Consider the following 27,893-nt stretch of genomic DNA (forward strand, 5'->3'; position numbering starts at 1 on the left):
ACCTTGAAGTGCATTGAGCAAAGTTTGACTATGTGTTTTTGGTTTATTGCCAAGTACAACACTGGATGAGAAAGTCAAAATTGCCCTGCCTGCACAGTCTTTTTTTACTATACCAACCTTGCAGGGCCATGCATCAGTACCACAAGCAATACAAACACTTTGCAATTTGGGTTAAGGTTTCCTATGATTTTGACTATATAGTCAAAATTGTCATCCAAAAACCACACTGTCTGTATGCACACCCTGAACTTGCACAAAAGTACTCACTGCCCTATGGGTCACCGTCTCCGAGCAGTATTGTGCAAATTCAGAAGGATTTAAAGTCTGCAAAGGGTGTGTGTGAATTCGGGTACGGTTGCCGGCATCTAAGCAATAGCACATTGCAACCTTTGTGGATAATTGGATTGAGTCCAATGTCTGCTCTATTAAAAAAATAAAACTAGAATTAATAATAAAATAAATAGGGCTGAGCCAGATGCTCTGTCACATGTACAGGTGCGCCAATCGTATTCAGCTGTACTTAAATGTTGCAGTAACATGGTTTCCTTTTCCAACATGATTGTTTATGAAAAAAACATCTTCATTGCAAAAACTTTTGCATTACATATAGAAGGCACAGAGAGGAGGAGAGATATTACTGTACAAATACCAGGATGCGCCATAACGAAAAAAAAGTCATGAGCTAACTGCATGTATAACAGCCCCACCCCACTCCGTACTCAATACAAATACAATATAAAACAATTATCCACTCCACTCATATTTAGCGGAACAGAGCGCCACTGTGCTCGGAAAACCCAGAAATAGACAGCACGGTCCTCACCTGTAGCCGAACGGGGTCTGACTGTGTGTGGACTCGAAGTGAGTGACTGGGTGTTAGCGATTTACTCTTTACTGTACAGTACTGTACTGTATATAGTAACCCGCAGGGAACGCTGCCCTCTGGTGGTAGAAACACAAATGTCAGGCACGAAGCAGCAGGAAGTGGCACTGGTCAGGTTCCGTCTGACTCACGCCGCAGAAATGTCTACGCCCCTGGCTTCCGTCCAGTGTTCAGTTTAAAGGGATACAGATACAGTAGGTAAATATACGTTCAATACACATTCATTTTGATTATAAAAAAGGACAACAACTAACAACATTTATAGCAGCCACGCAGTAACTTGCACAAGCCTGTGTCATGTTCTAGCTAATGCATACTTGGCTTGCCTATCTAACCCTCTCCATGATGGAGAAAATGTCCGTTCCTGGACTTCCCTGGTAATGTTAGGGATGGCCATCGATGGTTTACGGCCTATGTTGAACCAGGTGGTTTCCCACAAGCTTAAACGAATAGTTTCGTTTTTGCTTTTTGCCCAAGGGGCCGGGACACGGAGCATAGCTCCGCCACTGACACCTGTGAAGCCCTGCCCCTGTATATTGATTGGCCCACAGGTTAATCAATCAAATAAAATGGATTACCATCAATATGTAAAAACATTGATGGTCATCCATATAATAGTAATACACTATCCATTGCTAGTTGCACTTTTACCATCGATGGCAAGGTCAATGATGGCCATCTCTAGGTAATGTATGATTGCCATCAACTGTCAGGTACTGTAGGTAAGTATGACTTGCCTACTTCTGAAAAGTAGTTTCAGGGAGATTATAGATCACTCTGTAAAAGCAGATACACACGGTGTGATTTTACTTGCGATTCAGTCCTGTTGAGGGGGCGTATCACATTCTACCCAAGGGCATACTTGCCTACCTGACCCTCTCCATGAGGGAGAAAATGCTCTGCTCCTGGACTTCCCTGGTAATGTATGATTGCCAGCACCTTTGGGGAGCTAGGTAATTGATAAGAAAGGCGTTTCACCACAGGTAATCATACATTACCAGGGAAGTCCAGGAACAGAGCATTTTCTCCCTCATGGAGAGGGTTAGTTAGGCAAGTATGCCCAAGGGACGTGTCTATCTCCACTACCCATGAGTGTGTCACTGTCACTCAGGGGTGTGTCCTGCAGTGGCAGGTAAAAACTACAAGTAACTACCAAGTACAAAGCGCAGTACTGGCTACACTCTGACATCACAGCTACTTTATCAATGAAACATCAGATTGATAAAAGCATGAAGACTTTATTTGTCCAACGGTGTCAGCAACATATAATGATAGTAGTCACATAGCCTGTGGTTAGCTAGTTAATTGATAACAAGGGTGTTTCACCACAGGTGATGGAAATCATACATTACCAGGGAAGTCCAGGAACAGAGCAGGCGTCAGGTAGGCAGGGGCTCACTTCTGCCCTTCTCCAGGGCCGGATTTGTGCCTAGGCCCGTGAGGCACCGGCCTCAGGGCGGCACCAATTAAGGGCGGCAGGCAGGCTGACATTCTGTTAAATAGCAGCATGGCAGAGCGGGTGGGCAGTGGCTAGTGACAAGCGCCGCAGACATGAATTATCATGGCCGCTCGTCACCCGCCACTGCCCACCCACTCTGCCATGCACATTACATCACCGCTTAGTGGCTGGGTCCGACGGTCCCCCTGCGTGTCCGGAAATAGCTCAGGCTCACTGCTCCCGGCTCCCGCCCATTGGCTACTCTACACACACACACAGTCTATTGGCTGCTGTGTATCCAGCAGCTGAGCTGAGCGGCGTGCAGATCCTCCCTGTGCTCAGTCAGTCACAGTGTGTGAGCCGGAGAGAGACTGACAGAGACACTGTGCTAATCACTGTACTGATAAGTGCCTCCCTCCGGGTCCTCCGTAGAGTGAGCAGTCCAGAGTGCTTAAAAAAATATTAAGGTGGGCTACAGTTAAATTTTAATGAAATATATAAATAACAATGTATATACATATATGATTACATTAAAATGGGGGGGACGACAAAAATGCTGTGCCTAGGGGCAGCCTGACCCCTAAATTCGCCCCTGTACAGGCCTACAGTAGTTTGGTTTCCAGGCTTTTCCATTGCAGCAGGCTGCATATCAGAAATACGCCCCTTTACAGGGTTACAGGGTGCGTTGTACGTACCTGCGTGGGCTGGCGCATCCCCGCTGCAGTACCCAGTTTGGTAGTCTGGCGCATTCTCAAGCTTTTCTGGGCTAGTCTCCCTTCAGCTAGGGTCTCTACACATTCCCCTGGTTTCCCAATGCGCCCCCCCCCCCCCCCGAGGGCCGTGGGTCAGTCGAGGTGACCTCCCACCATGTTGTTTCCCAGGGTGTTTAGCAGGAGGCAGGGGCGCAGTGCAAAATATCGCCCCTGCGCTGTGCCTCCTGCCCCACACCGCCGGCGTTAGAGTAAACGATCGGCGGGTGTGATAGATCAGGGGAAGCGCTATCCCCTGCTATAACGCATGGGGATAGCGCAGTTTCCCCTGATCGCCATATAATAAATCTACCCCTGTATAACCCCCTTAGACTCAATCCAGTGTCTGTTTATAAAGACCACTCTTTTCAGTGGATACCAAAGCGCACTGACCTGTTTTATGTGCCCTATATGCACATTTAGGTTTATTTGATCTTCTATCGCCCTATGTTCACTAAAGGGTATCTTTCTGGAGTCTTCCCTCCGGGATTTCATAAAAAAATTGATACGATCAGGTTCTCCATGCAAAACGGAATTTTAATGAAAATACAAGCGGCATAACATAAAAACAGTAAGAAATGGATCCAATTTTAAAAAGGACAAAAAGTACAAAAGAAATAACAAACAAAAACATACACACAACCTGACTTCTTGGAGACTATTAGGGTTCCCCCCATCCGGATTGAGGGAGCCCCCCAAAAAAGCTGAGTGTGACTTACAGCAGGTCTTAACAATGTTGTTCAGGTGTGCCCTCCACTAACCGGTTACATTTTTGTTACTTTCTGTCCTTTTACCATTGAAATGTGCAGGGGATGATTGAATTAGAATAACTACAATTGTTTGTATCTCAGTTATACTCATACAACTTCACAAATTAATTTGACACAATCTAACTGATAGTAACGAAACTCACTTCTTGTGAATTTCCTGAGACTTCATCATAAGGTTTCTCAATAGGTCAGTTACTGAACAATAGCAGAAGTTACCTTACTATCACACACAGCAGTTGCTAACAGTGAAGCATTTTCATGTGTTCTATGGAATAGTTATGTAATTGTTAAATTCCCTCAAATATTTGTTGTCATCATTATAAAAAATTAGAAAGAATATGAAGGCTGTATTACATACCAATAGAAAATATATGCATCAAAGTTTGGAACTAATTCTCATGTGGTTACAAAGTGGTTCTTGTACACAAATTGGCTGAAAATGTCTCTTTCTGCGCACCTCTGAGCAGGAAATGCACATGTGCAGCAATTAAATTATGATGGTGGCCGCATAGAGGAATTAGGGCCTTATTCTAGTTCACTCTTTCTGACAAAATCCTTCTTAGATGGACAAAACCATGTGGGGGGCAGATGTAAAATGTGCAGAGAAAATTAGATTTGGGTGAGTTATTTTGTTTCTGTGCAGGGTAAATACTGGCTGCTTTATTTTTACACTGCAATATAGATCTCACTTTGAAGTAAAACCCCACCCAAATCTAATTCTCTCTGCACAAGTAACATCTGCCCCACCTGCAGTGCACATGGTTTTGTCCATCTAAGAAGGATTTTGTCAGAAAGAGTGAACTAGAATAACCCCCAATGTGAGTAACAGGAAGGCAGCATGGGAAATTTACTAAGATTAAACGGGTACGATTGCTCCCCTGTGGTGTTACCCTGGTTGAAGTTTGAACCTGGTGCTAGTTGCCGAAATACAGGGGGGGGGGGGGGGGGGGGGGGAGAGATCAGTACAATGCTGGCTATAGAAATATAAGTAGGATCTTATTTATTTTTCCCCTTGTATTTCTGCAACCAGGACTGGCTCAAGAAGACCGGAGCTGGTTATGCTCTTGGGGGGAGACCCCGTGCAATTTTTAAAATTATTTTATTATTTTTCAGCCAAATACAAATAACTGTCACAGCTCGCAGAAAGCATTGAATACACCCCTTTGTCAGCAGCCCCTTTGTGTTTAAATAGTGTAATGAGATGACCCTTCAGCATTCCTGTTAGACATGTAAAATCTATGCCGTTGCTCGCTCCATAGATTTGGGCTTCCACAAAGCCCTAGTTCACATTTGGAAGCCATTTTGTTAACCCACTCGGCGGGGGCTCGAGTCTGACTTGCTTGTACTGTATGACATTCCTAAAGCATACCTCCCAACTTTTGAAGTTGGGAGGTCGGGACGTTCGCGCGGCGAAGCCGCGCGCGGTCCCGAAAAGGGGGCGTGGCCCCGAGAAAAGGGGGCGTGACCTCACGGGGTGACGCGAACTCCGGCCACGCCCCCGTTTTCGCCGCTCGTCGGCGCTGAATAGATGCTGTGCGCATGCGCACAGCGTCTATTCTCGGCAAGCTGGGGGGGCTCCCAACTGTCCCCCCACCGCGGGACAATGGCGGCCCCGGGCGGGACGCGGGAACGTCCCCGAATATCGGGCCGTTCCCGCGGAAATTGTGACAGTTGGGAGGTATGCCTAAAGAAGTGTAAATCTGTGTTTGACCAGTGTAGCTAAATGAGATGCACAGACAGCAGTGGCCTTACACAAGTGGAACCTACAGTATCCACGGTTGTATTTGCTGCTTTCGCGTCGCATGACCCTTCTTGGTGCACTGTTTGCTGAGAATGGGACACATGAGCATCTCATATGCATGTGCGCCCCATTCTTGGCAAAGGTACTGTATACTCGCTCACATATACCCATAGCCTACTATAAATAGGGTAATAAGACACACATCTATGCAGTAGTATTTTCGGAAGAAAGTGTCTATATAACATACTGAACAGTACAGTAATGTACAATAAAGTAATTCTTGTGCTACAGTGCATTTCAATGGACTCTTCATGCACACACAATCCAGATACTTTCGCTATAGCTTTGCATTAGACATCTGAAGGATGCGCAATGGAGATTTTAAAAAGCGATATCTGGTGGAAAATCGCAGGTATTGCACTCATTCTGTAACACCATATGGCAAATGCCAAGCTGTGCTATATATTGCGCTGCTGTGCGATTAGGCGCACTGTGTCGAGTAGGTGGGCCAAATGTCATAGGCAGGCTAGATGAGTGTGGCTCCATCTGTATCTTTGTTTTTTTTCTTTAATGTTAGATTAAGCGAGGGCTGCATAGGCATGAGGGCATTTAAGAGCCTGTGAATTTTGTTATTGTCCTAATAAAGTTGTTGAATAGTTCATTACCCATAGAAGTGCAAGTGATTGATAGTTAGAGTAGCCAATTAGGTAGAAAAGGGGTGGTAGCTTATGCAGGGGTATATAAAGGGGAGTCAGATGATGAAGCTGCTTCCTCTGGGAGTCTGGGTTTAGTCTGGAAGCAGAAGCAGATAAGTCACACTTTTTAAGTGCTCACATTCTCTCCATTCATCACACTTGTGTTCTCACACTCCTCATTCCTCCCTGTACAGCTTGCTTTTTCTGTCTGTGTAACTTATCTGCTCCCTCTTGCATACCTCCCAACTTTCGCAGATCAGCAGGCGGGACGCTGCTGCTGCGCGCCGGAGGCGCGTTGAAAATTTCGGGGGCGTGGCCTAATTTGGGGTCATGGCCTATATTCGCGGCTCCCCGCGAGGCCATGCCCCCATTTTGCCGCTGTGGGGGCATGACCCAGAGGCTCTGTGAGCCTCTAGCCATGCCCCCAGCCCCCTGGCTGCGGGAATAGACGCTGTGCGCATTCGCACAGCGTTTATTCCCCTCTGCTTAGCAGCTGACAGGGGGGACTCCCAACAGCCCCCCCACACCGCGGGACACTGCCGCCTGCGGGTGGGACAGAGGGACAGGCCCTGACAATCGGGACTGTCCCGATAAAATCTGGACTGTTGGGAGGTATGCTCTTGCACAAAATACCCTGTTCTGGATCACAGCCACATGTAGACACTGTCAGGGCTTGGGATTTCCATGCTGGCAGTGGTGGTGCTACAGCACCACCTGCTGGTGCCCTGGTTACTAGGTTTGATTCCACTTGTGACATTTAATATAGGGGGTGTCTTTGAGGCACAAGGCCTTCTGTCTGTGGGCTCCCTGCCTGGGGATGGAGCAGCCATGCCTGTTACAGCTGGCCCACCATTTCTGCCCTCTCTGTTAGCTAAAACAGTGGTGAGAGCTGCTCAATCAAACTAGTAATGCCCCCCCCCAGGTGCTGCAAGGGTAGGGGATTTAACCCCCAGCACACCAAAGGGCATTCGTAATAAGATTTGAAAAACCAACATAATAGAGGGTCATTCAGAGATCTTAATTACATGTATTTTGCAAAAGATATGATAAGCTTCCGGGCCTCGTCACGGCTTTTCTGATGCCGGAAGTCCTACACTGCGTGATAACTGCACCCAATCTGGGCCATATAATTGTCTTACTGTAAGGCTATCTGATAACAGCACTTACCAATATATATGAGTTGAGAGCCAGCCTATCAGGAGTTACCCCTAAATCCTCCTTGTGACACTACAGGAACCAGCATGCCCTCCAAAGCTCACTCCATGTGGCCTCCCTGCCTACTGGCATAGCCGGACCTCAGTCTGAGCAGCCTTGCTTACAGGGCCTTATGCCTCTTAATTTTACCACGAGTTTGCCAGCAATGTTTTTGTTGCTGGTGGGTCATCAGTTTGCAGAATACGTGGTTGTTTACCTCACCTCAGACCACTGGGCACCTAGTTGTTTATACAGGCCCAGGGCCGGATTTGTGCCTAGGCCCGTGAGGCACCGGCCTCAGGGCGGCACCAATTAAGGGCGGCAGGCAGGCTGACATTCTGTTAAATAGCAGCATGGCAGAGCGGGTGGGCAGTGGCGAGTGACAAGCGCCGCAGACATGAATTATCATGGCCGCTCGTCACCCGCCACTGCCCACCCACTCTGCCATGCACATTACATCACCGCTTAGTGGCTGGGTCCGACGGTCCCCCTGCGTGTCCGGAAATAGCTCAGGCTCACTGCTCCCGGCTCCCGCCCATTGGCTACTCTACACACACACACAGTCTATTGGCTGCTGTGTATCCAGCAGCTGAGCTGAGCCGCGTGCAGATCCTCCCTGTGCTCAGTCAGTCACAGTGTGTAAGCCGGAGAGAGACTGACAGAGACACTGTGCTAATCACTGTACTGATAAGTGCCTCCCTCCGGGTCCTCCGTAGAGTGAGCAGTCCAGAGTGCTTAAAAAAATATTAAGGTGGGCTACAGTTAAATTTTAATGAAATATATAAATAACAATGTATATACATATATGATTACATTAAAATGGGGGGGACGACAAAAATGTTGTGCCTAGGGGAGGCCTGACCCCTAAATTCGCCCCTGCCCTTCTCGCGCGAGAAGGGCAGAAGTAACTAGGAGAGAGGGCGGAAGCCCGAGGAAACAGATATCGCGTGGGGATAAAAGGTCTCCCTTAGGACACCACACAATACTCTGCAATTTCTTCCTGACGAAGCCTGGCTAACAGGTAAAACACGTTGAAGGGACACACAGAGTAATCGGTCTCCAGACTGTCTTCAAGGCATTACAGTCGGAGTAGAGTCTGCCGGCAGACGTTATCGATTTTTTTGGGTAGTGGGTGTCTGGATATAAGTTAAACCCTTTCCTCCAAGACCCTGACAGCAGGTCATATATACCTGTAACCCTGACTGCAGGACATCTAATGAAGACGGATGTCATTCTGGACTACTTAATATACTACTTGCATGGATAACAGGTGCTAAATTGGGCCCCTGAGGACTTTTATGTTTTATGTTTGTATGTCTGGTTAGTGTATACCGGTACTAGGCGGCACTTTCTCTTTAGCCTTTTATACCTTTATGAATGTACATCATCAATTGTTTTTGAATATTGTGTCTTTGTTTTAATAAACGCACCTTTTTACTTCACCGCAGATTGGCTATTTTTTCTCTTTATTGTTATTAAGCAGTTGGGTTTTGCGCAATAATATCCAATTCTCTTATGTTCTGATTTTGTGTTAGGGTGTTTTTGTAGTACACCCTAAGAATTTCTGCAGCAACCCTCCTATATACTGCAGGTTCAGCGCAGTCTTTGTAGTCTGTGGCACTGTTGGCTAAGGGGCCCATTTATTAATGCACATATGCAATGCAAGCTGGGCGGCATTTACCGTCCAGGATCGCATTACAATATGCAATCTTTTCGGACAAATGTATCATCCTATAGACACAGGGACAACCATCCCTGTGCTCTGATTCACCGGGTGACAAGGTTCTGCGTATGCACGGTTACCGCTGACCCTGACCGACCCCGCTGACAGCACTGCCCCACCGGCAGTGTGGTCTGTAGCCCATATGCTACAATGCACTATCACCATCTCAGAATGGCGGTAGCCCAAGTACCCACTGCGATGCTGCCTTGATATATCAGGCAGCATCGCGTCCCCCATAGAAACTTATATGATACTAGCTGGAGTACCTGGAATTGCCTGGGATTTTAAGAATGTTTGTTTATAAAAATCAATTTAAATATTAAACGTTAATTTACATTGGAGCGCAACACATTATGCATCTCCTGATATACTCTCAGTGTGTGGGTTCATGCTATCTCCATTCCCCTCCTGTCACTGTCTCTGTCATATGCAGCCCTGTCATCACTGACATATCATGCATGTCCTGATATAGGGCCTTATTCTGATTGAGTCTGATGGCTCCGAGTGCGGTCGGACGGCCGTTGTTCGGTGTTTGCGCATGTGCAGAGGCGTATCTGCGCATGTGCGAACGCCTCGCAAGTACGAACACGGCGTGATGTCTGTGCAGAAAATGATCGTACGGAACCATCCGAGCAGGGGGTGGAGAGGGGCGTGAAGGACTGTTTGGGCTCATTACCATATGTGTATGGCCCGCATTTCGTAGGTGTTGCCATGAAAACGCTGGGCGTACGTATGGTAATCCGGCTGTGACGCACGTGTGTTGGGCGGACAGCTGACATAGCCAGATGTCAGCTGCCCGCCCAGATCCCTGCTTTCATACGGAAAAATGTCCTAGTGGTCTGGAGCACTCAGTGCTGCCTGACCGCTCGGTCCATCATTCGATAGTTGGCGACCATCGGAGGATGGAGGAGGTTCCCACAGATGGAGGAGGAGTTCACATGAAACATCCACTCGCAGTCGGTTTGCTCAGCGTCTTACCGCATTCGGACGGTGTGAGCGATCCGTACGGTAGGTGGGGCTAAGAACACTCGGTTCCTATCCGAAATACGCATCCGTCCGAATCAACTAGAATAAGGGCCATAGTCTGTGCTGCTGTCCCACCCCTAGGAGTGTGTTACACCCCCACCCCCAGTATTTGTTCACAGATTGTAATTGATATGTGCACCAAGTTTGGTGTAAATTGCTCCAGTCATTCCAGAGTTATGCTGTTGGCTGAAATACTCTGTGCTGTTGCATCAGCCCTAAGGCTGGTTTCACACACTCCGGCTCCTAGAGGTGTGTTACCCTCACAGTGTTTGTTCCCAGATTGTAAGTCATATGTGTACCAAGTTTGGTGTAAATTGCTGCAGTCATTCCAGAGTTATGTTGGAACATACATATGAGCGTACAGCAAAAATTGTGGTTTTTAATTAATAAAAAATTAACAGTAATTAATTTTGACTTTTTTAGTTGCCTTGGTCGTGTTTAAATACGCTCGTAATACAATCTCCCCTTGTAATCTGTGGATTTGTATAGAAAAACAGAAGGACAGACACATATATTAGAAATGGGCCCCTATAGCCTCTTATGTAGGCATACTGTATGTGCATATATATTCACACATCGTATATTTCAATACTGTTGAGAGTTTGACCTGTGTTCTCCTTGGCTGCTGCTGACTCTACTTGGTCATTTTAGCCATTCCTGCACTCAAATGGACCCATTTATCATTTAAAATTTGCGGAAAAATTCCTGACAACACCCATTTTCGGGGGTTAGCTGCAAATATTAGCTACCCCCCAAATGTTTCAGGAATCTTCTGCTCCGCCAGCAGCTGCATAGCCCATTGGTTTCTATGAGGGATGCGATGTACAGTATCTATGTATACCGTGAAAATCGGGACAGTTGGGAGGTGTATAATCCTTCAGAATCAAAGGCCCCTGAGGAAGGGGCAAAACTAAAATGGCAGCTATTTGCTTTATTTTAGCTCTCTCCGCCCCATATTGACCCGCGATTCTGTGCATTATTTTCCTATCCTGCCCTCTTCTCCAGGAAACAGATGTGTTGCTGGAAATGTACCCACTCATCTGGGTGTGCGGGGTCAACCTGAAAAATTGTGATTCTTCAGCAACTTAGGTAGAATAGGTAATTATGCTGTGAATGCAATTAATAAATAAAAGTGACTAAAGAATGCATAATGGTTAAAACACTACTTGCTTTATAATGATTATATATTTAAGCACATTATAATAATGACAGTGCAGTGCCAGAATAATGGTATAGAGGTGGAAGCATCATCTTTGCTCTTGTTTAGATATTCTACGGGGATACAAATTTTCCAAGAAACAGAATGGCACCTGTGCCTTTATCCTTTATCATAAAAATGAAAGGGTGATCCCCAGTAAATGGCACCGCCCTAGTAGCCATTTTAACGGTTATAATGGCAGCAGTAGCTGCCGCGGCTTCTGTTCCTTCTTCATTAATCTCCACAAATGCTTTGTGCAGGATTTGGGACACATAGAGATTTCCTGTGTCTGATATCCCCGTGAGATCTGCTTTATCTGCAATAAAAAGGTCACTCATCCCCATTTTGCTGAAATGAGACTTCAAGTCATAGTTCTCCTCTAGACGAATGCGTGGAAGTTCTATCTCTACTTCCGTTTTGTCCATGACTTCAGCCTTGGTCCAGTCACGCAGCTTTTCATAGCTCATTTCTTTCTCTAGCTATGGATAGATAGAAACGGAAAGAACATATAAATTTGCGCATTTGTATAAAATTCTCTTACTAAACTGAGTTTTGAAATTCAACCTGGCCTATCACAGTGTACTTCGATGAGCAGTAAAATAATTATAATAAATCGATATATTGTACTAAAATAATTATAATAAACCTGTTCAAAAATATACAGAAAAATACGATTTTTAGATATATTGGTAAATTTGATTGGTCAATAATTCTCTTGCACTCTTTCAAACAGTCAGATTCTTTGCAATGGACCAGGTATGAGCAAGGCTGTCAAGAGTGTTGCCACAGCCCCTTTGAACAAAATCGGACTCTTCTTCTACTTGTATAGCAGAGCAGCGGCACATAAGTCAGTGAGAGGGGCCGCTGCAGTAGTTATAGTAGACAGAGCAGTGGGGACAATTGCAGGGTAAAATTACAGGGACCTCTAGTTTATAATAAAGCTAACACAGGCTGGATGGTGTCCTGCACATGGCGGAGGTCGAAAGGTGGCTTCTGTTATACTGCCAGCACCAATGACAAGTCCCATGGTGCCACCGGTTGTCGATACAGGGGTTTAATGCATATTATCCCTGGAAGGAAGGTGTGAATCTCCGGTAAAAGAGCCACACTCTTTTGAAAGAAAATAGATAAAGAGGAAAGCTGCACTTTCAAAGACTGCAAACTTAATCCTACTGAAAACCCATCCTGTAGATAATCCAGAAGTCTAGCCAACTCTGCTTTTCACACCACCTGATATAGATCTTCCAGACTCTATGATAGTTAGCGGCAGACAAATGTTTTCAAGTCCTCAACATAGTCTGAATAACCCCCTCCGAGAAACCCTTCTTCTTTAATAACAAGGTCTAAAAAGTCAAACTTAGACAAGCTACAGTAGGTCTCGATAAAGAAATGGACCTTGCCGGAGCAGGTCCAAACCCACTCCCAAGAATTGCAATCTTTGGGTCGGGATCAACTGAGATTTATACCCCTTTTACACCAAAAATCCTGGATCCGACCCGGCATTTGGAAGAAGGATCCAAGCCGGGTCGGATCCGGGATTTACTCCATTTACACTGCGGTCACTACCCGCAGTGTAGACGGGGGCGGTGCTTGGAGATTACATCATCTCCAAGCACCGGGACCGCGGTGATCCCCGACGGATACACCGATCGCCATGCTGGGGGCAGCCCAGCACCAAGGTAAGCTACTGGTCTACCCCCAGCTCCCGTCCGGGAGGTGAATGGATGCACACACAGGCATCCATTCACCTCCTCTGCTGCCGCCGCTGCTGTCTGCAGGGTATAGCAGACAGCAGCGCAGGCTGTCTGTGCCCCCCGTCTGTGCCCCGGTCCGCAGGTTGCACGTCCCGCATTGATGTGAATGGGAGCCGGGTCGGATGACCCAGCGTACCCATTTACACCGCCCTTTACCCAGGTCCTGGCCGTGTTCTACCAGAACCTGGGTAGAAGTCCTGTGTAAAGGGACACGGCGTGTCACATTTACACCGCCTCTGACTCGAGTCTGACCCGCCGAAGACCCGGGGTTTTGAGGCGGTGTAAAAGGGGTATTATTGAAATTCAGTATCCACGCATTGTGCTGGAGAAACTGTGTTGCAATTTCAGATGCTCCTGCAACGCCTCTTCCCACTCTGCTTTGATCAGCGGGACGTCCAGGTATGGAATGATCACGATTCCTCTAAAACAGCTGCAGCACGCAGCCCATAGCATATGCACCCATATGCTGCCTCTTAAAGTCCAAGCATAGGTGCCTAGGCTCCTCCAGACCCACTACATCCCATGGTTGAGCTGTGTCACCAGGATGGACGATAAATACTGCATATAAAAAATGCCACACATCCACCCACTATATATATAGATATATCTATATATATATATATATATATATATCTATATAGATATATATATATATTTGTAGTACGGTCCGGCACTCACTCTATACAGACAGCTGCCCCGGTGCCTGTCTCGCACAAGACAGGCCTTTTAAAACTGACCGCAGGTAACCGTATTGGCATAGACACGCCTATATAGTGTGCTTTTCTTTCCCTCCGCCTCTTCTTACTGTCCCTTTGATTTTCTTCTAATTGTACATTGATTATATATGCATTTATAGAAATTGGACCTCTACAAAGAACTGTTTGTCCAATCATTAGTAGCCTTAGAGGGCGTATTCACGCTCAGAGTGTGCTTTTTTCTTCCCTCCGCTTCGTCTTACTGTCCCTTTGATTTTCTTCTCAGTGTATGATTATACATGAATATTATGATATATGGGTCCCCATCAATAGGGGTTGATAGAAGTATGCCTTCATCCTTAGAGGATTCTCAGGCGTACCTACGCCCAGAGTGTGCTTTTCTTTCCCTCCGCTTTGCTCTTACTGTCCCTTTGATTTTCTTCCCAGTGTACCAGTATATTATGTGATTCAATCACCCCTTCTGGCAGCAATCACTGATCCTGTAACACCAGTGTAATCACGCTGATAGTGTGCTTTCTTTCCTCTCCGCTCTTTCTCACTGTCCCTTTGAATTTTTCCCTTGCTGACAGCCTGTATCGGTCGACACATACAGTGACGACATTAGTCTCCAGGGCTATCACCCTCTAATATATAAAGTTCCCAGTACCCATGCTGATCCAACTGTCGGCTGAACTTAGTATACCACGTGTTTCACGTGTGTCACGTCTCATAACAAACACAATGATATCACTATAGCATAGATAAATTGTGCCCGATTTTAAATGTAATTTTTTATATATTTATATTTCCTTGTAATACTTTTGTTCACTTATGTTATCACCTAGGTTGCGTGTGATGCTGGAGCCACAGTGCCGCCCACCGGGTCCCATTGGACCACTACAGTAACCATGGCTGCAACTCAGCTTGCGTTCCAACACCCCCCCCCCCTCCGCGTCATTTCCGGCGCTGCTAGAGCCTGCGCTCCACAGCACGTCCGAATGCGGCTCAGTGACCACTTCCTGTGGGACACTTCCAAAGCTGTGACCCGCAGATGGAGCAGGCCCGGCCCAGCATGCCACGCTGCCTCCTACTCACTCACCCCTATTTAAGGTAAGCACAGTTTTGTTGTAATTTGTTCACACACACCTTGACAAAGGGGCACAGCCCCGAAACGTTGGTTGTTTTCCACTGTTTGCTGAATACAAACTTTAAAAGACCTACGAGTGCCAGTCTTTTTTCCTTCATCTAGATATATATATATATATATATATATATATATATATATATATATATATATATATATATATATATATATATCTATATTATTTTATTTGTTCATTTTTTTATTTTTTTATTTGTTGTTGGTTTTTTCATTTGATTGCCTGTGTGCATCATTAGGTTGTTGCACATTAGGTTGCTTCACACCCTGTTTGGGGAGGACACATTATATGTTCATTCTCACTGGGTTACCCATACCCGTACTGTCCATAGTGTGTATTAGTAATAAAAATTCTACTATTTTACCCACCATACCCAGACTACTGCACATCTTTTGTCTTTAGCACAGGACTCCATAACGTTTTTCTTTCCACATACCTTCTGGAGGGCGGCCTCCCTCCAGTTTTGGAGACCAGCAGCTTGCACATATCACATATAGAGAGCGCCATCCCTCCACCCGTGTTTCCATTAATATTTATAATATATGCTTAATGTTTATAAGACTCAATGGACATTGTAAATGGAATGATGGACGGGAGTGCATAGTATAATGTACATTTATTATATTGTGCCTTATGTGTACTAGGCATTACATAGAAAAGGTCACATGGTCTATGCACCTGTTGTATAGAGATCATGTGACTGCTGTGCTCGGCAGTTGATGACATCACCAGTGAGGTCACTGTCATCACTCTTCTGTGGGAGCCATCGCGATCACAGCAGAGTGGAGTTTGTCTGACAAGCTACTGCTAGTACTTGCGCATTGCTGATTTATTCATCAGAATTTTGGATTTATTTGAGACATTTTTATAAAAAAAAAATGTCCAGCCTTCTGCTTCATCGAAGGCGCCTAGACATGGATGTGAGTATACACATTAAATATTCCTTCATTCATAAAGAACCATGTACTGTGTGTGTGTGTGTGTGTGTGTATGTGTATATATATGTGTATATATATATATATATATATATATATATATATATATATATATATATATATATATATATATATATTTACACATACTGTTAGATCCATATCAGTATATAAAGGTATGCGCCATGTATGGATACTGTACTGTACTTGTTCCTACAGAGAGATTTGTTTTCTTAATAGAAAATGATGCTCCCAGGAAGGGGATATAAGGCTTCAAATGCCAGGTCTACCAACTAATGTTTAAAAAATGAGTGTGTCTACAGGGTCATAATGTCAAATCTTTGTCCAACAGCAGACATGTATCCTACATCTTACTTACTGAGCGATGACCACCAACCAGTCAGCCCCAACTGTCATGTCTCACGCACAGCAACTAACATGGCATTTGGGAGCTGATTGGCTGGTGCTTTATCACTCTCTATTTTATCACTTTTTAAGCTAAGTACATCTAGATGTGTTAAGAAAACCTTGTCATTTTCACTATTTAGTTATAAAAGCACCTTTAAGTTGCAGTAGTGACTATTAGATCTTACAGCTCATTCTCACCCTAAGTGAAGTGATCACTATTTGAGGCGCAGCTGCTATAAAGCCCAGAGGTGAGGAGGGCCCAGCAATCCCATGGAGAACCAGTCTCCATCACTCTATTTACATCTCTAATATTGTGTGGCTATGCCCCCTTTGGCAACATTACTGTCACATAGATGCTGGAAATATAATGTATTACAGGCGGCATAGATGGGATCCTCACATCACTCCCTGGAATCTGTACTAGTTTACATACTCTATATCATGTCATGCTATAAAGGAATCCTGACCACATTGTAGAGGAACTTGTCTACACCATATTGTGAATTATGTTCCCCTTTGTAGCAGTGCTGTGCTAAAAAGAGGTGTGGCCTCATCATGTTATGGGTGTGGTATGTTCCCCTCCGTACTAATATAGGGCAGTATTCAATGAGAAAAATTCGCTGTGATTTCTGGAGAGTTTGTGCTTTTCACGCGGTGGAGAGAGGTTTTTTTTCTCCAAAGGCGAGCCACCCTATTCAATGTGAAATATTCTCCGTCTTTCTAAGTGATTCTCGCCGTCTCTCTCCGTGTAGAAATTCTCCATCTTTTGATGGAGAGCAGGAATGTGAACTTTTAAACTAAAAGGGTGTTTTTTTTAATTTTGGTGTCAAAAAATCAGGTTTTTTTTTCTGTGAAGGGCCATGTTATTTTTATTCATGTGCCTATAGCACATGAATATATATTTAATTTTTAAAAAAATATTTTTTTACATTTTTTTTTTTTTTTTTTTTTTACACAGTGCAGCCAGCAGGGGGCCGGAGCGCTCGAGCCGCTCATTAGATATTCATATATTCACTGCACCCGATGCACGTTCGGGTACAGTGAATACTGGGTCCCCCGCTGGCTATAGGGGGGGCAGCCTGTGCTGCCTGGGTCCAGGGGAGCCCTGCTCCCCACCCCATATCCCCTGCAGCAGCCAAGAGAGACTTTAATCTCTCTTGGCTGCTACGTCCCCCGGCTCCCTGACAGCTCCCTGCCGCGGACGCTCGTCCGCTGCAGGGGTTAAGACTCGCCGCGAGTGGCGGCGAGTCTTTAACACGTTGAATAGGGGGAGCAGGAGGCTCCGGAACACGGAGAGTGCATGGCGAGAGAAAAAATCTCTCGCCATGCACGGAGAATATTTGACATTGAATACTGCCCATAGTGTTGTTTCCCCACTTCCTATGTGGAATTTCCTACTACAGTATATGATCCAAGATAATGCAGACTATTATAAATGTTGGATTCTGTGATATATATATATACTGCTGTTATGTTATAGTGAAATCCTTTTTCTACTCTTTCATCAAGACTTATTATTATTATTTTTTTATAAAGGGGAAGTGTACCAACATTTCCTATGTGTCGGAGGAAGAAAGGAGTGGCAGCAAAAACATCACAAGTGCCAACTATAAACGAATTACTGTCCACTTGCCACCCATTAATGGTAAGTCTACTGTTTATCACAACAGTGTATGTGGTTTTTTTGTGGGTGGGGTAGGGGGTGAAAAGACAGTCAAAGAAGGATCAGGACTGAGATGGAAAAAGTAGAAACATGGAGACAGTGATGAGTCAGGGATTGTAAATTAGTAAATGATAATATAGTATATGTGTATAGTATATGTGATATATGCACATTGTTTGCAGATTATATAGTGCATACATTGTTTATATATAACAGTCTCTACATTTAGGATAATACTACATACTATAGGATATACTGTAGGGCAGTGGTTCACAAACTGTGCACCTAGGCACCCTGGGGTGCCTTAGGACACTTGCAGGGGAGCCTTGGGTTGGTGGACCAGGATCAATTCATATTATTTATGGTCAATGTAACAGGCAAAATCAGTGCTAGTGGCTGCCAAACATAATATATTTGGACAAACAGAAGCAAATCCTGTCCCTCACCAGATAACTGTGACATACTGTATAAACACAATGTGCTTAATTTAATTTTTTTTTTCCTGAATTTCTCGATAAGAAGCATTTGGCCTAGGGGTGCCATGAAAATATTTTGATGCTCTAGGGTGCCGTGATTCAAAAAAGTTTGGGAACCCCTGCTGTAGGGATATTGTATAATCGATGTTTGTAAGGAACTGCATAGCCACAGAGATGGCCATTGCTGCAGTCGCCATCGATGAATATCATTGATGGTGACATTGCAATCAGCCATCGATAGTGCTAAACCAGGCATGTCCAACGTTGGCCCTCCAGATGTTTTGAAACTACACATCCCAGCATGCTTTGCAATAGTTTTAGCATTGTCTAATAGCAAAACTGTGGCAAAGCATGCTGGGATGTGTAGTTTCACAACATCTGGAGGGCCAACGTTGGACATGTCTGTGCTAAACTATTAGATGGATGGCCATCGATAGTTTTACCTTTAGATTGTCATCCATTTTCTTTGACTGTGTCCAATGACGTAAACCTTTGATCTGTGACACCTAAAAGACAAGGTGACACCCCCCTGTTTTGTAGAATCGTTTGCCCCACCTGCTCCACCTCCTAAATGCCATGAGGGCAAGATAAAAGTCCGTTCAGACTGTCTTTTATCTGCGAATGGTAGAAAAATCATTTGATGATAAACAAATGATTTTTCAGCTCGGTGGCTGCATGCGAGGTGATGTGTTCATGTACACATCCCCTCGCATGTTACAAAGTGGATTTGGGCGCTTGGCCGTGACTGTATGCTGCCTAGTGAACGAGTCTGAATCAGGCCCATGTTGTGTAATTAGTCTTCCATGCATTTGAGCTAATATGTGCCAGTGTACAATAGTAAGTAGATCCCAGCTTGGTGCCAATGGCTTTACACAATAGTAAGTAGATCCCATCTTGGTGCCAATGGCTTTACACAATAGTAAGTAGATCCCAGCTTTGTGCCAATGGCTTTACACAATAGTAAGTAGATCCCAGCTTGGTGCCAATGGCTTTACACAATAGTAAGTAGATCCCAGCTTAGTGCCAATAACTTTACACAATAGTAAGTAGATCCCATCTTGGTGCCAATAGCTTTACACAATAGTAAGTAGTTCCCACCTTGGTGCCAATAGCTTTACACAATAGTAAGTAGATCCCAGCTTGGTGCCAATGGCTTTACACAATAGTAAGTAGATCCCAGCTTAGTGCCAATAGCTTTACACAATAGTAAGTGGATCCCAGCTTGGTGCCAATGGCTTTACACAATAGTAAGTAGACCCCAGCTTAGTGCCAATGGCTTTACAATAGATGAGTTTATGAGGAAAGGAAGTTGGTTAGATGAGCTGCAGAATGCAGATAAAATGCTGATAAGAAAATGACATTTCATTAGAAGTAACTGAGAATATGTAACATTACAGGATGTGACAATAAAACATCAAAGAGGACTGCCCATGAGGCCACAAAAACAAAATATCAAGGAAGGGTCCCATATAAAACCAACATATATGATTTGACCTCGCAGAAAATGAATGGAATACCAACAAATGTAGGAGCGTTCCCTCTTCTGAGAGGTAAGTCAGGAATCGTCTCATACTTACCTTTAGTGCAATATACAGTATGTGACAGGTGGGTGACTTTGTGGCCATTTGTAGAGTAATGTGGACTTTAGGTGCTTACTGCAACCAGTCTGCAGTTATTTAATAGGTGAATGGCCACCCTATGGACTCTTGCCGATGCCAATACTATGGACTGTTGCCGATGCCAATGGATACCATAAGAAGCTGTCTATATGGGGATTTGTGTTGAGATTCTGTTAATCATTTCCACACAGTGATAATATCCTCATGAAAGGTTTTGTTTTTACTTTTATGACCTCATTATTTCCTTATTATTTTATTCATTTATTTTGCATATATGCCTACAGCTGCCCATACATGCTGCTAAGCGCGCTGAGCCGATGTGTGCTTTAAGGTGCGCACTCCCGCGCACCTCATCGCACAGTACAAAAAGTATGTGCTTGCACATACTTTTTGTACTTAGGTTTCATCCAATTGCATCGCATTGCATGCACAACGCATGCACATGCAATGCAATGTGATCCCTGCTATTGCAGCCCACAACGCATGCCCGCATCGGGACGTGTATGGGCTGCTTACAAGTCATTTACAGTATTTCATGATTGCAATAACCCAAGCCCAAAACAATTCCAGGAATAATATATATTGAAAATTTGTTGATCAAAATCCAAAACTGTGGGCAGGCCGCAGCAAGAATTGCATTTTGTTCTGTATCCCTCCACTCTTTGCACATATAGTGCCATTTGTTATGCCGTATGCTTGAATAAAATGAAATGGGAGACCCTTGCCATGTGTGTTCACACACACACACACACACACACACATGCGTGCAGAAGTGCAAATTTCGCTGAACACTTCTGCTAATGGTTCTGAATCAGGCCCCTGGTCCCATAGTCTCTGTCTCCTGCAGTGATAACTGTGACGGGTTTCCTGCTAGCCCCAAATGTAATTTATAGATCATGGGAACTTTTACTACCAGCATTGGATGATAAAGGGACCTACTATGCAGGAGGAAGCCCCATCACTTTACCATTGTGCTCTCCACCTCACTGGCTGCAGCAACACAGGGGGCTCTACAGTAATGGCAATGGGAATATAGATTGGCATTGCAGGAAAGCCACTGGCAGTAGCACTGCAAAGTTTAAGTAAATCATTAAAAAAAAATCATCTGAGCTTACAGATTCCATAGGTATAAACTGTTTAATTATAACAAATTTGGCAGCGATTCATGTCATTCCCCACATTTCCTAGTGCTGCATGTAAGGTATTACCTTTCCCATCGGGAGTCTTCCGCCACAATCCTCTCATTCTCATTACATTTGTTGTGTAGGTACTCTTTACCTAGAACGGCGCCCGTCGCGGGCATCGCGGGTACATTTATGTGTACCCGCGACGCGACCGACGCGATGACCGCGATTTCCCATTGAAACCCATGTTAAACATGGAAATCGTGTCGGTCGCGTCGCGGCCGTCCATAAATGTACCCGCGATGCCCACGACGCGATGCTCCCGATTTCCCATAGGAATCAATGTTAAAAGGCGCGATGGACCCGATTTTACTGTTAAATGGCTCAATGGACCCGATTTGGCCATAGGAATCAATGTTAAATGGGCCACAGAGCCCATTAACCCTTAAATGTCCCCCCCAATTTTTAACGCCACCCCACGATCCACGTGAACCCGAAGCGTGGCGAGCGCAGCGAGCCCGCGAGGGGTGGCGGTACGCGTCCTCCGACCTTTTCATGCCCTACTATCCACTAGGGCGTGGAGTGAGAATATAATAGTGTGGCGAGCGCAGCGAGCCACCGAGCCCGAAGCGTGGCGAGCGCAGCGAGCCCCGCGAGGGGACGCGAATACCTTCACAGGTAGACGCGTCCCCTCGCGGGCTTCACAGGTGTCCGTGGCGACGCCGACACCTGTGAAGCCCGCGAGGGGACGCGTCTACCTGTGAAGGTATCCGCGTCCCCTCGCGGGGCTCGATGCGCTCGCCACGCTTCGGGCTCGGTGGCTCGCTGCGCTCGCCACACTATTATATTCTCACTCCACGCCCTAGTGGATAGTAGGGCATGAAAAGGTCGGAGGACGCGTACCGCCGCCCCTCGCGGGCTCGCTGAGCTCGCCACGCTTCGGGTTCACGTGGATCGTGGGGTGGCGTTAAAAATTGGGGGGGACATTTAAGGGTTAATGGGCTCTGTGGCCCATTTAACATTGATTCCTATGGCCAAATCGGGTCCATTGAGCCATTTAACAGTAAAATCGCGCTCAATCAGCCTTTTTAACATTGTTCCCTATGGAAAAATCGCGGTCATCGCGGGCATCGCGGCCATCCCGATTTACCCGCGATGACCGCGATTTTTACCCCCGACGACCGCGATTTCAATCGCTGGCGCCCTTCTAGGTAAAGAGTACCGTTGTGTATTTATTCTTCCATGTGGTGGAGCTAATATGGGCCTTTAGAGTAGATGAGTTTGAGGGAATTAAGTTTTTGAGATGAGCAGCAGTCATACAGGGATGCATACAGAGTGCTGACAAAATGTCCACACAGTCGAAGTAACTGAGAAAATGTAACCTTACAGGAAGTGACAAGATAAAGGCAGAGAAGACCATCAATGAGGCCGCAAATAAGATCTATCAAGAGAAGATCCCATTTAACATCAATGGTGCTGATAAGACCCCACGGACACTTTTTCCACTTCCACCATACTGTATGTCGGAGAAGCGTTTCCTCGCCCACATATGTAATAAGTCCTGGATGCCAGGGCTTCGGTGCAGAGGGTAACACCAGCAAAAGCTGCTGCTACCCTGTACAGGCACATGGACTTCTTTATGCATCCATGCTTACAATCTAGTAGAAATAGACTGTGCAGTCTATTTTCTACTTGGGATACAGGTGCCGCAGGTATCGCAAGCTCCCTCCACAGTGCGATTTTGCACAGTGTGATTTTGCCTAACTGTCCTTACAATTTTGACAATATAGTCGAAATCGTAAGGACAAAATAGGCAAAATGGCACTGTGTGTACACAGCTGTAATCCTTGCATACCACCTTCTCCCCACTCTATCTCTACTTCCCTCTTCATTGCCTTAATCACTCCTACAGGGGTGTATATGGGCAGGATCAGCGCTGGTGGCTGCTGATTAGAAGGGACATGGACAAACAGAGTCACAGCCATGTCTAGCACCACATAATTGCACAGAAGATTAGCACAGATTGAACAATGTTCTCAGTCATCAAGCTCAAAACCATATTAGTGACTGCACTAATGGGGGTTTAAGAGACTGTCATTTATTCTCGGAATAAAAATGTGCAGATTATTTAATTATTTTCAGCTATCTATAAATTGTATTTTCTCATTACTTGATTAGAAGTGTGTTACTTTTTCAGTTAGTTACAAAAAGTGTGTTCCTTTTTCAGTTAGTTGCAAGAAGCCAAAAACCATGATCAGATCACCAAGAGTCACTCTGGTAGGTATTATATAATTCACCTTTGCTTTACACACAATAAATATATATATACATATATATATATATATATATATATATATATATATATATATATATAATCATGGTCTGGCACTCCCAATATCAATCCAATACTGAGTCCGGTGCCCTCACAAGTTGGTAATTATAGCAGAAAGAGGGTGCGGCACTTGGACCTTTTCAATCATCATAAAAGATAGTCAGCAGTCAGAAGCTGAAGACAACATTTCAGTTTTTAATTTCAACTGTTTTCAAGTCATAAGTGTAACATATAACATTAACATACCTTTATAGACCCATCTCCCCAGTGAGTAGTGGCTGCTCGTGGTGGGATGAGGGACGCCGGCTAGTGTGTGTGTACCCGTTACCATGACAACAAACACCATACAAAATGCATAATAAGTCGGCAGCATGTATTGTAGTGGCAGATATTTCCATTACAATACAGTGTATCTCATTGAATAAAAGAGGCATTCAACAATGAGTGATGGGGAATTGGAGGTGTGATGTCATCAACTAGCGTCACCACTAGCCGGCGTCCCTCATCCCGCCACGAGCAGCCACTACTCACTGGGGAGATGGGTCTATAAAGATATGTTAATGTTATATGTTACACTTACAGATGGGGCAGGCCTCTTCATTGCTGGCGAATCGCCAGAACGTCAGCGCTGGCGATCCGCCAGCGGACTGCCTCACCATCTGACTGAGACGTGCGTGCGTCTCAATCTCCGTCGGCGGGGCGACGGGAACCCTGTCCGTTTCCGCTTCAGGGAGACGGACAGGGTTAGGGGGGGTGTGGGCAGGTGGCGGGGATCCCAGGTCACCGCCGACAAGCCGGCAGTGACCCGGGGGAAGCGCCGTCGGAAGGGGACGCGCGCACCTCTCGTGCGCGCGCGTCCCCTTCTCGCTATAGCTATGGCGGCTGGCGTCGCCATCACCATCCCCTGCAAAGATGGGACCTGCCCCATCTGTATGTCTTGAAAACAGTTGAAATACAAACTGAAACGTTGTGTTCAGCTTCTGACTGCTGACTATCTTTTATGATGATTGAAAAAGTCTGAGTGCCGCACCCTCCTTCTGCTATATATATATATATATATATATATATATATATATATATATATATATACACACATATATATATATATATATATACACACACACAGACAAAGTACAGATGTAGGCGTTATCATTCAGTGGGAGTTTGGTGGTGGAATTGCCAACCGCCGGAAGGAGACGCGCATGCACAAGACGTTTGCGTGTCCCCTTCCGACAGAGCTCCCCCTTGGTCCTCCCCTTCCGACAGAGCGCCCCCTTGGTTCTCGCGCGTCCCCCTTAACCTGTGTCCCCGAAAAATGGGATGCCCCAGTCAGATGGAGCGCTGGGGCATCCTAGTGAGGGGGCATTCTAGTGAGCCTCTGTGCTTGTTGAGAGGCGCTCCATCTGTGTGTATATATATATATATATATATATATATATATATATATATATATATATATATATATATATATATATATATATATCCAGCGCAATTCAGTCCAACACAGTCCTTATATCAGGTCCATAAAACAATTCCCAATGTGTGAAGCTCCAACAATAGGATCCAACCACGAATCCAAGGTATATGTATATGGAGAGAAAATAGATAAAGTGCACAGTCAGAAAAAATGTAAAAGATAGTAATTTTACTGATAATAAAAACTGACATACATTGGATTAAACAAAGGGAAAATCGCCACAAAACGGTGCACAAAGTGGCTACTATCGATGCATACGGCTGACGTCCCTTGGTCCTGTGAGAACGTATCCGGCTCTGTCCTGACGTGGACGAACCCCGCTGGGCTGATCACCCTGCGTGCTTCCGAGATGTGGTTGACCCCGCTGTGCCGGTGACAAGCGCCGTTTTGTGGCGATTTTCCCTTTGTTTAATCCCATGTATGTCAGTTTTTATTATCAGTAAAATATCTTTTTTTTTTTTTTTAACGCTCTTTCTCCAATATTGTTTATATAATTTTAGGATGCACCTGGACTTCCAAAACTTGAGGTTAAAAACACAAAAATCAATCTTGTTGCCAGGCCTTACAATGGCTCCAAAGCATTCAGGTATTTATGTTTAATGCATATATTACTGTTGTTGCAAAAAGACATAGGCCCTTATTCTGATCGGTGCGGCTGGATCCGAATATGCGGCCAGGACCGTGCGTGCGAAATCCCGCCTTCCATACGGATCGCCAACTCCGTCCGTACGCGGTAAGAAGCTGGCCGAACGGACCGCACGTGTAGTTTTCACGGAATACGCCTCCTCCATCTCAGGGAACCTCCCCCATCATTCGATGGTCGCAGACCATCGAATGCAGGACCGAGTGTTCCACCAGCTCCCGCAACCTCAGACCACACGGACATTTCTCCGTGCAAAAGCAGGGATCTGGGCGGGCAGCTGACATCCGGCGATGTCATATGTCCGCCCCCTACACGTGCGTCACGACTGCATTACCATACGTACACCCAGCGTTTGCATGGGAACGCCCATGAAACGCGGGGCGTATGCATATGGTAATGAGCCCAAATAGCCCTCCACGCCCCTCTCCACCCCCTGTTCGGACTGTTCTCATTTCATGCGGAATTTGGCCGTACGCCCCGCTCGCACATGCGCAGAGACGCCTCTGCACATGCGCAGACACAAAACATCGGCGGCACGAACGCACGCGGCTATTACCGCACCAACCAGAATAAGGGCCATAGTGCCAGGAAATGTACTGTGTTTATACAATAATCAGAAATTAACTGAATAATGATATTGAGGTTTCAAAAAAAAAAAGAGTTATCTGCACAATAAGGGTTATATAATAGGCTCAGATTTCTGTAAACTGGTGGGATTTAGCAAGATTGGGGCCAGATTTAAAGCAGCAATCAGTTATATGTCTGATCTCGCCCTATGTCTGATTGCAGCTTACCATTTAGCAGCAATCTCACTCAAATCCTGTCAGTTCAATGAAATCAGGAACTATTACTTAACCCCCCATGTCCTTTGTACAGGTTGTGTGGAGGATGGAATCGGGAGCTTTAAGAGGGTAATAGAGGAAATGGGGGACTAGAAATAGTTTGTGCAGAGGTGGGTTCTGTGGAGGTAATGGGTAGGGTTAACATCTACAGATGGATCTATTGCCCAGGGATCGCCAGAATCTGTCCGCTGGCGTAGAGGCGCTCCATCTGACTGAGACGCGCGTGCGTCTCACATGCACGCGCATCCCAGTTTCCCGTCTGCGGCAGGGGGGGGGGGGGCGGGAACCCTGTCCGTCTCCGCTTCAGGGAGACGGACAGGGTTAGGGGGGAGCGGCAAGGCAGCGGGGACCTCGTGTGCGCGTGTCCCCTTACAGTGGCTGGTGGGGGATGGCGAATCTTCCACCATCCCCTGCAAATATGGGTCACGCTCCATCTGTATATAAAAGTATTCACAAATGGCCATAAACCAATGATTTTGAAACATTGGTAGTGACTGTCATCCCTAGTAATAGGAGTGGGCAGGAGATGAAAGAGTGAAATAGGGGATATAGCAAAAAGATCCCATAACCTGCTATTAACTGCTTGCAATGGAGGTAATAAGAGGGGGAAGAGCCGGGAACCATGTAATCAATTGGGAGGAATGAGTCTGGATTGTATGTGCATGGAACGCATAATGGGGATCTTGGAATTGTTTGCATGCAGTGGAGAGGATGAGATCTGGGGGCTTAATATGGGTTTTAGGGTAGGGGTGGTCTGCCAGGACCTGTATGCAGGTTGTGAGGGTAATATTTCAAGAAAGGGATGTGCATGTGGTAATGAAGAAAGGGAGCTGAGTGTTGGAGTTGAGGAGGATGCGGTCCAACAGTGGATAGCAGGCAGTGGGGAGGATGGGCCCAGGAGCTGTACACAAGTAATGAGGGAGAATGAAGCTTGGTAACAGGGATGATATTCTATGGGTGGATATTTAGCTCTGGGCTATTGGGTAAGTGGTTTCTATGTTGAGGTGGGGGGTTTAAAAGTAGACAACATAACATTGATTTAATAAAAGATGTTACGTTTTTCACTTAACAGGCAGTAATATCACACTTTCTTCTTCCTTTTGTTTTTAGTGCAAAAATGTAAGAAAAAAACTGCCGGGACTGCCATCACCCTCGCGTTTATCTGTGAACGCTTAATACCTCTGCACCTTTGATGGAAGTCCTAATAACATCCTTGGCTGTCTCATTACACAATAAAAATCTTTTTTTATATAAATGTTGTGACGCTGATAATATTAACAGGTGTGTTCAACATTTACAGTTTGGGTGTTGGTGAGAGTTTGGAGTATGTGGTGTGAATATTGCAGTAAGT

The 27,893-nt window shown here is 45.4% G+C and overlaps 2 protein-coding genes and 1 long non-coding RNA gene across 7 annotated transcripts in view; 1 reads left to right on the top strand and 2 right to left on the bottom strand.

Annotated features, from left to right (window-relative positions):
- LOC146080586 (serpin B6-like) overlaps window positions 1–992 on the bottom strand; it is a 46,395-nt gene extending 45,403 nt beyond the window's left edge. The window contains exon 1 of one of the 3 annotated variants that reach the window (XM_083188039.1): window positions 824–992. The gene's annotated coding sequence lies outside the window, so the exon portion shown is untranslated. The remainder of the gene's footprint in view (window positions 1–823) is intronic. The other 2 variants (XM_083188037.1, XM_083188038.1) reach the window with 2 other exon arrangements.
- LOC146080588 (uncharacterized) lies at window positions 938–27,791 on the top strand. 3 transcript variants are annotated; one of them, XR_014474919.1, is made up of 7 exons: window positions 971–1,081; window positions 14,712–14,976; window positions 17,903–18,011; window positions 19,903–20,055; window positions 23,476–23,525; window positions 25,558–25,643; window positions 27,653–27,791. It is a non-coding gene; the product is annotated as an uncharacterized LOC146080588 (long non-coding RNA). The 3 variants fall into 3 exon arrangements; XR_014474918.1 differs by lacking the exon at window positions 14,712–14,976 and having other exon boundaries at window positions 938–1,081; XR_014474920.1 differs by lacking the exon at window positions 14,712–14,976 and having other exon boundaries at window positions 988–1,077.
- The window catches only part of LOC146080585 (leukocyte elastase inhibitor-like), a 56,310-nt gene continuing 39,791 nt past the window's right edge, over window positions 11,375–27,893 (bottom strand). Inside the window, exon 8 of the mRNA XM_083188036.1 lies at window positions 11,375–11,896. Within this exon, the coding sequence (XP_083044162.1) occupies window positions 11,492–11,896 (405 nt within the window). The 3' untranslated portion in view covers window positions 11,375–11,491. The remainder of the gene's footprint in view (window positions 11,897–27,893) is intronic.

Source organism: Crinia signifera, chromosome 5 (genome assembly GCF_055691185.1).
Source record: "Crinia signifera chromosome 5, ASM5569118v1, whole genome shotgun sequence".
Taxonomy (NCBI): Eukaryota; Metazoa; Chordata; class Amphibia; order Anura; family Myobatrachidae; genus Crinia; species Crinia signifera.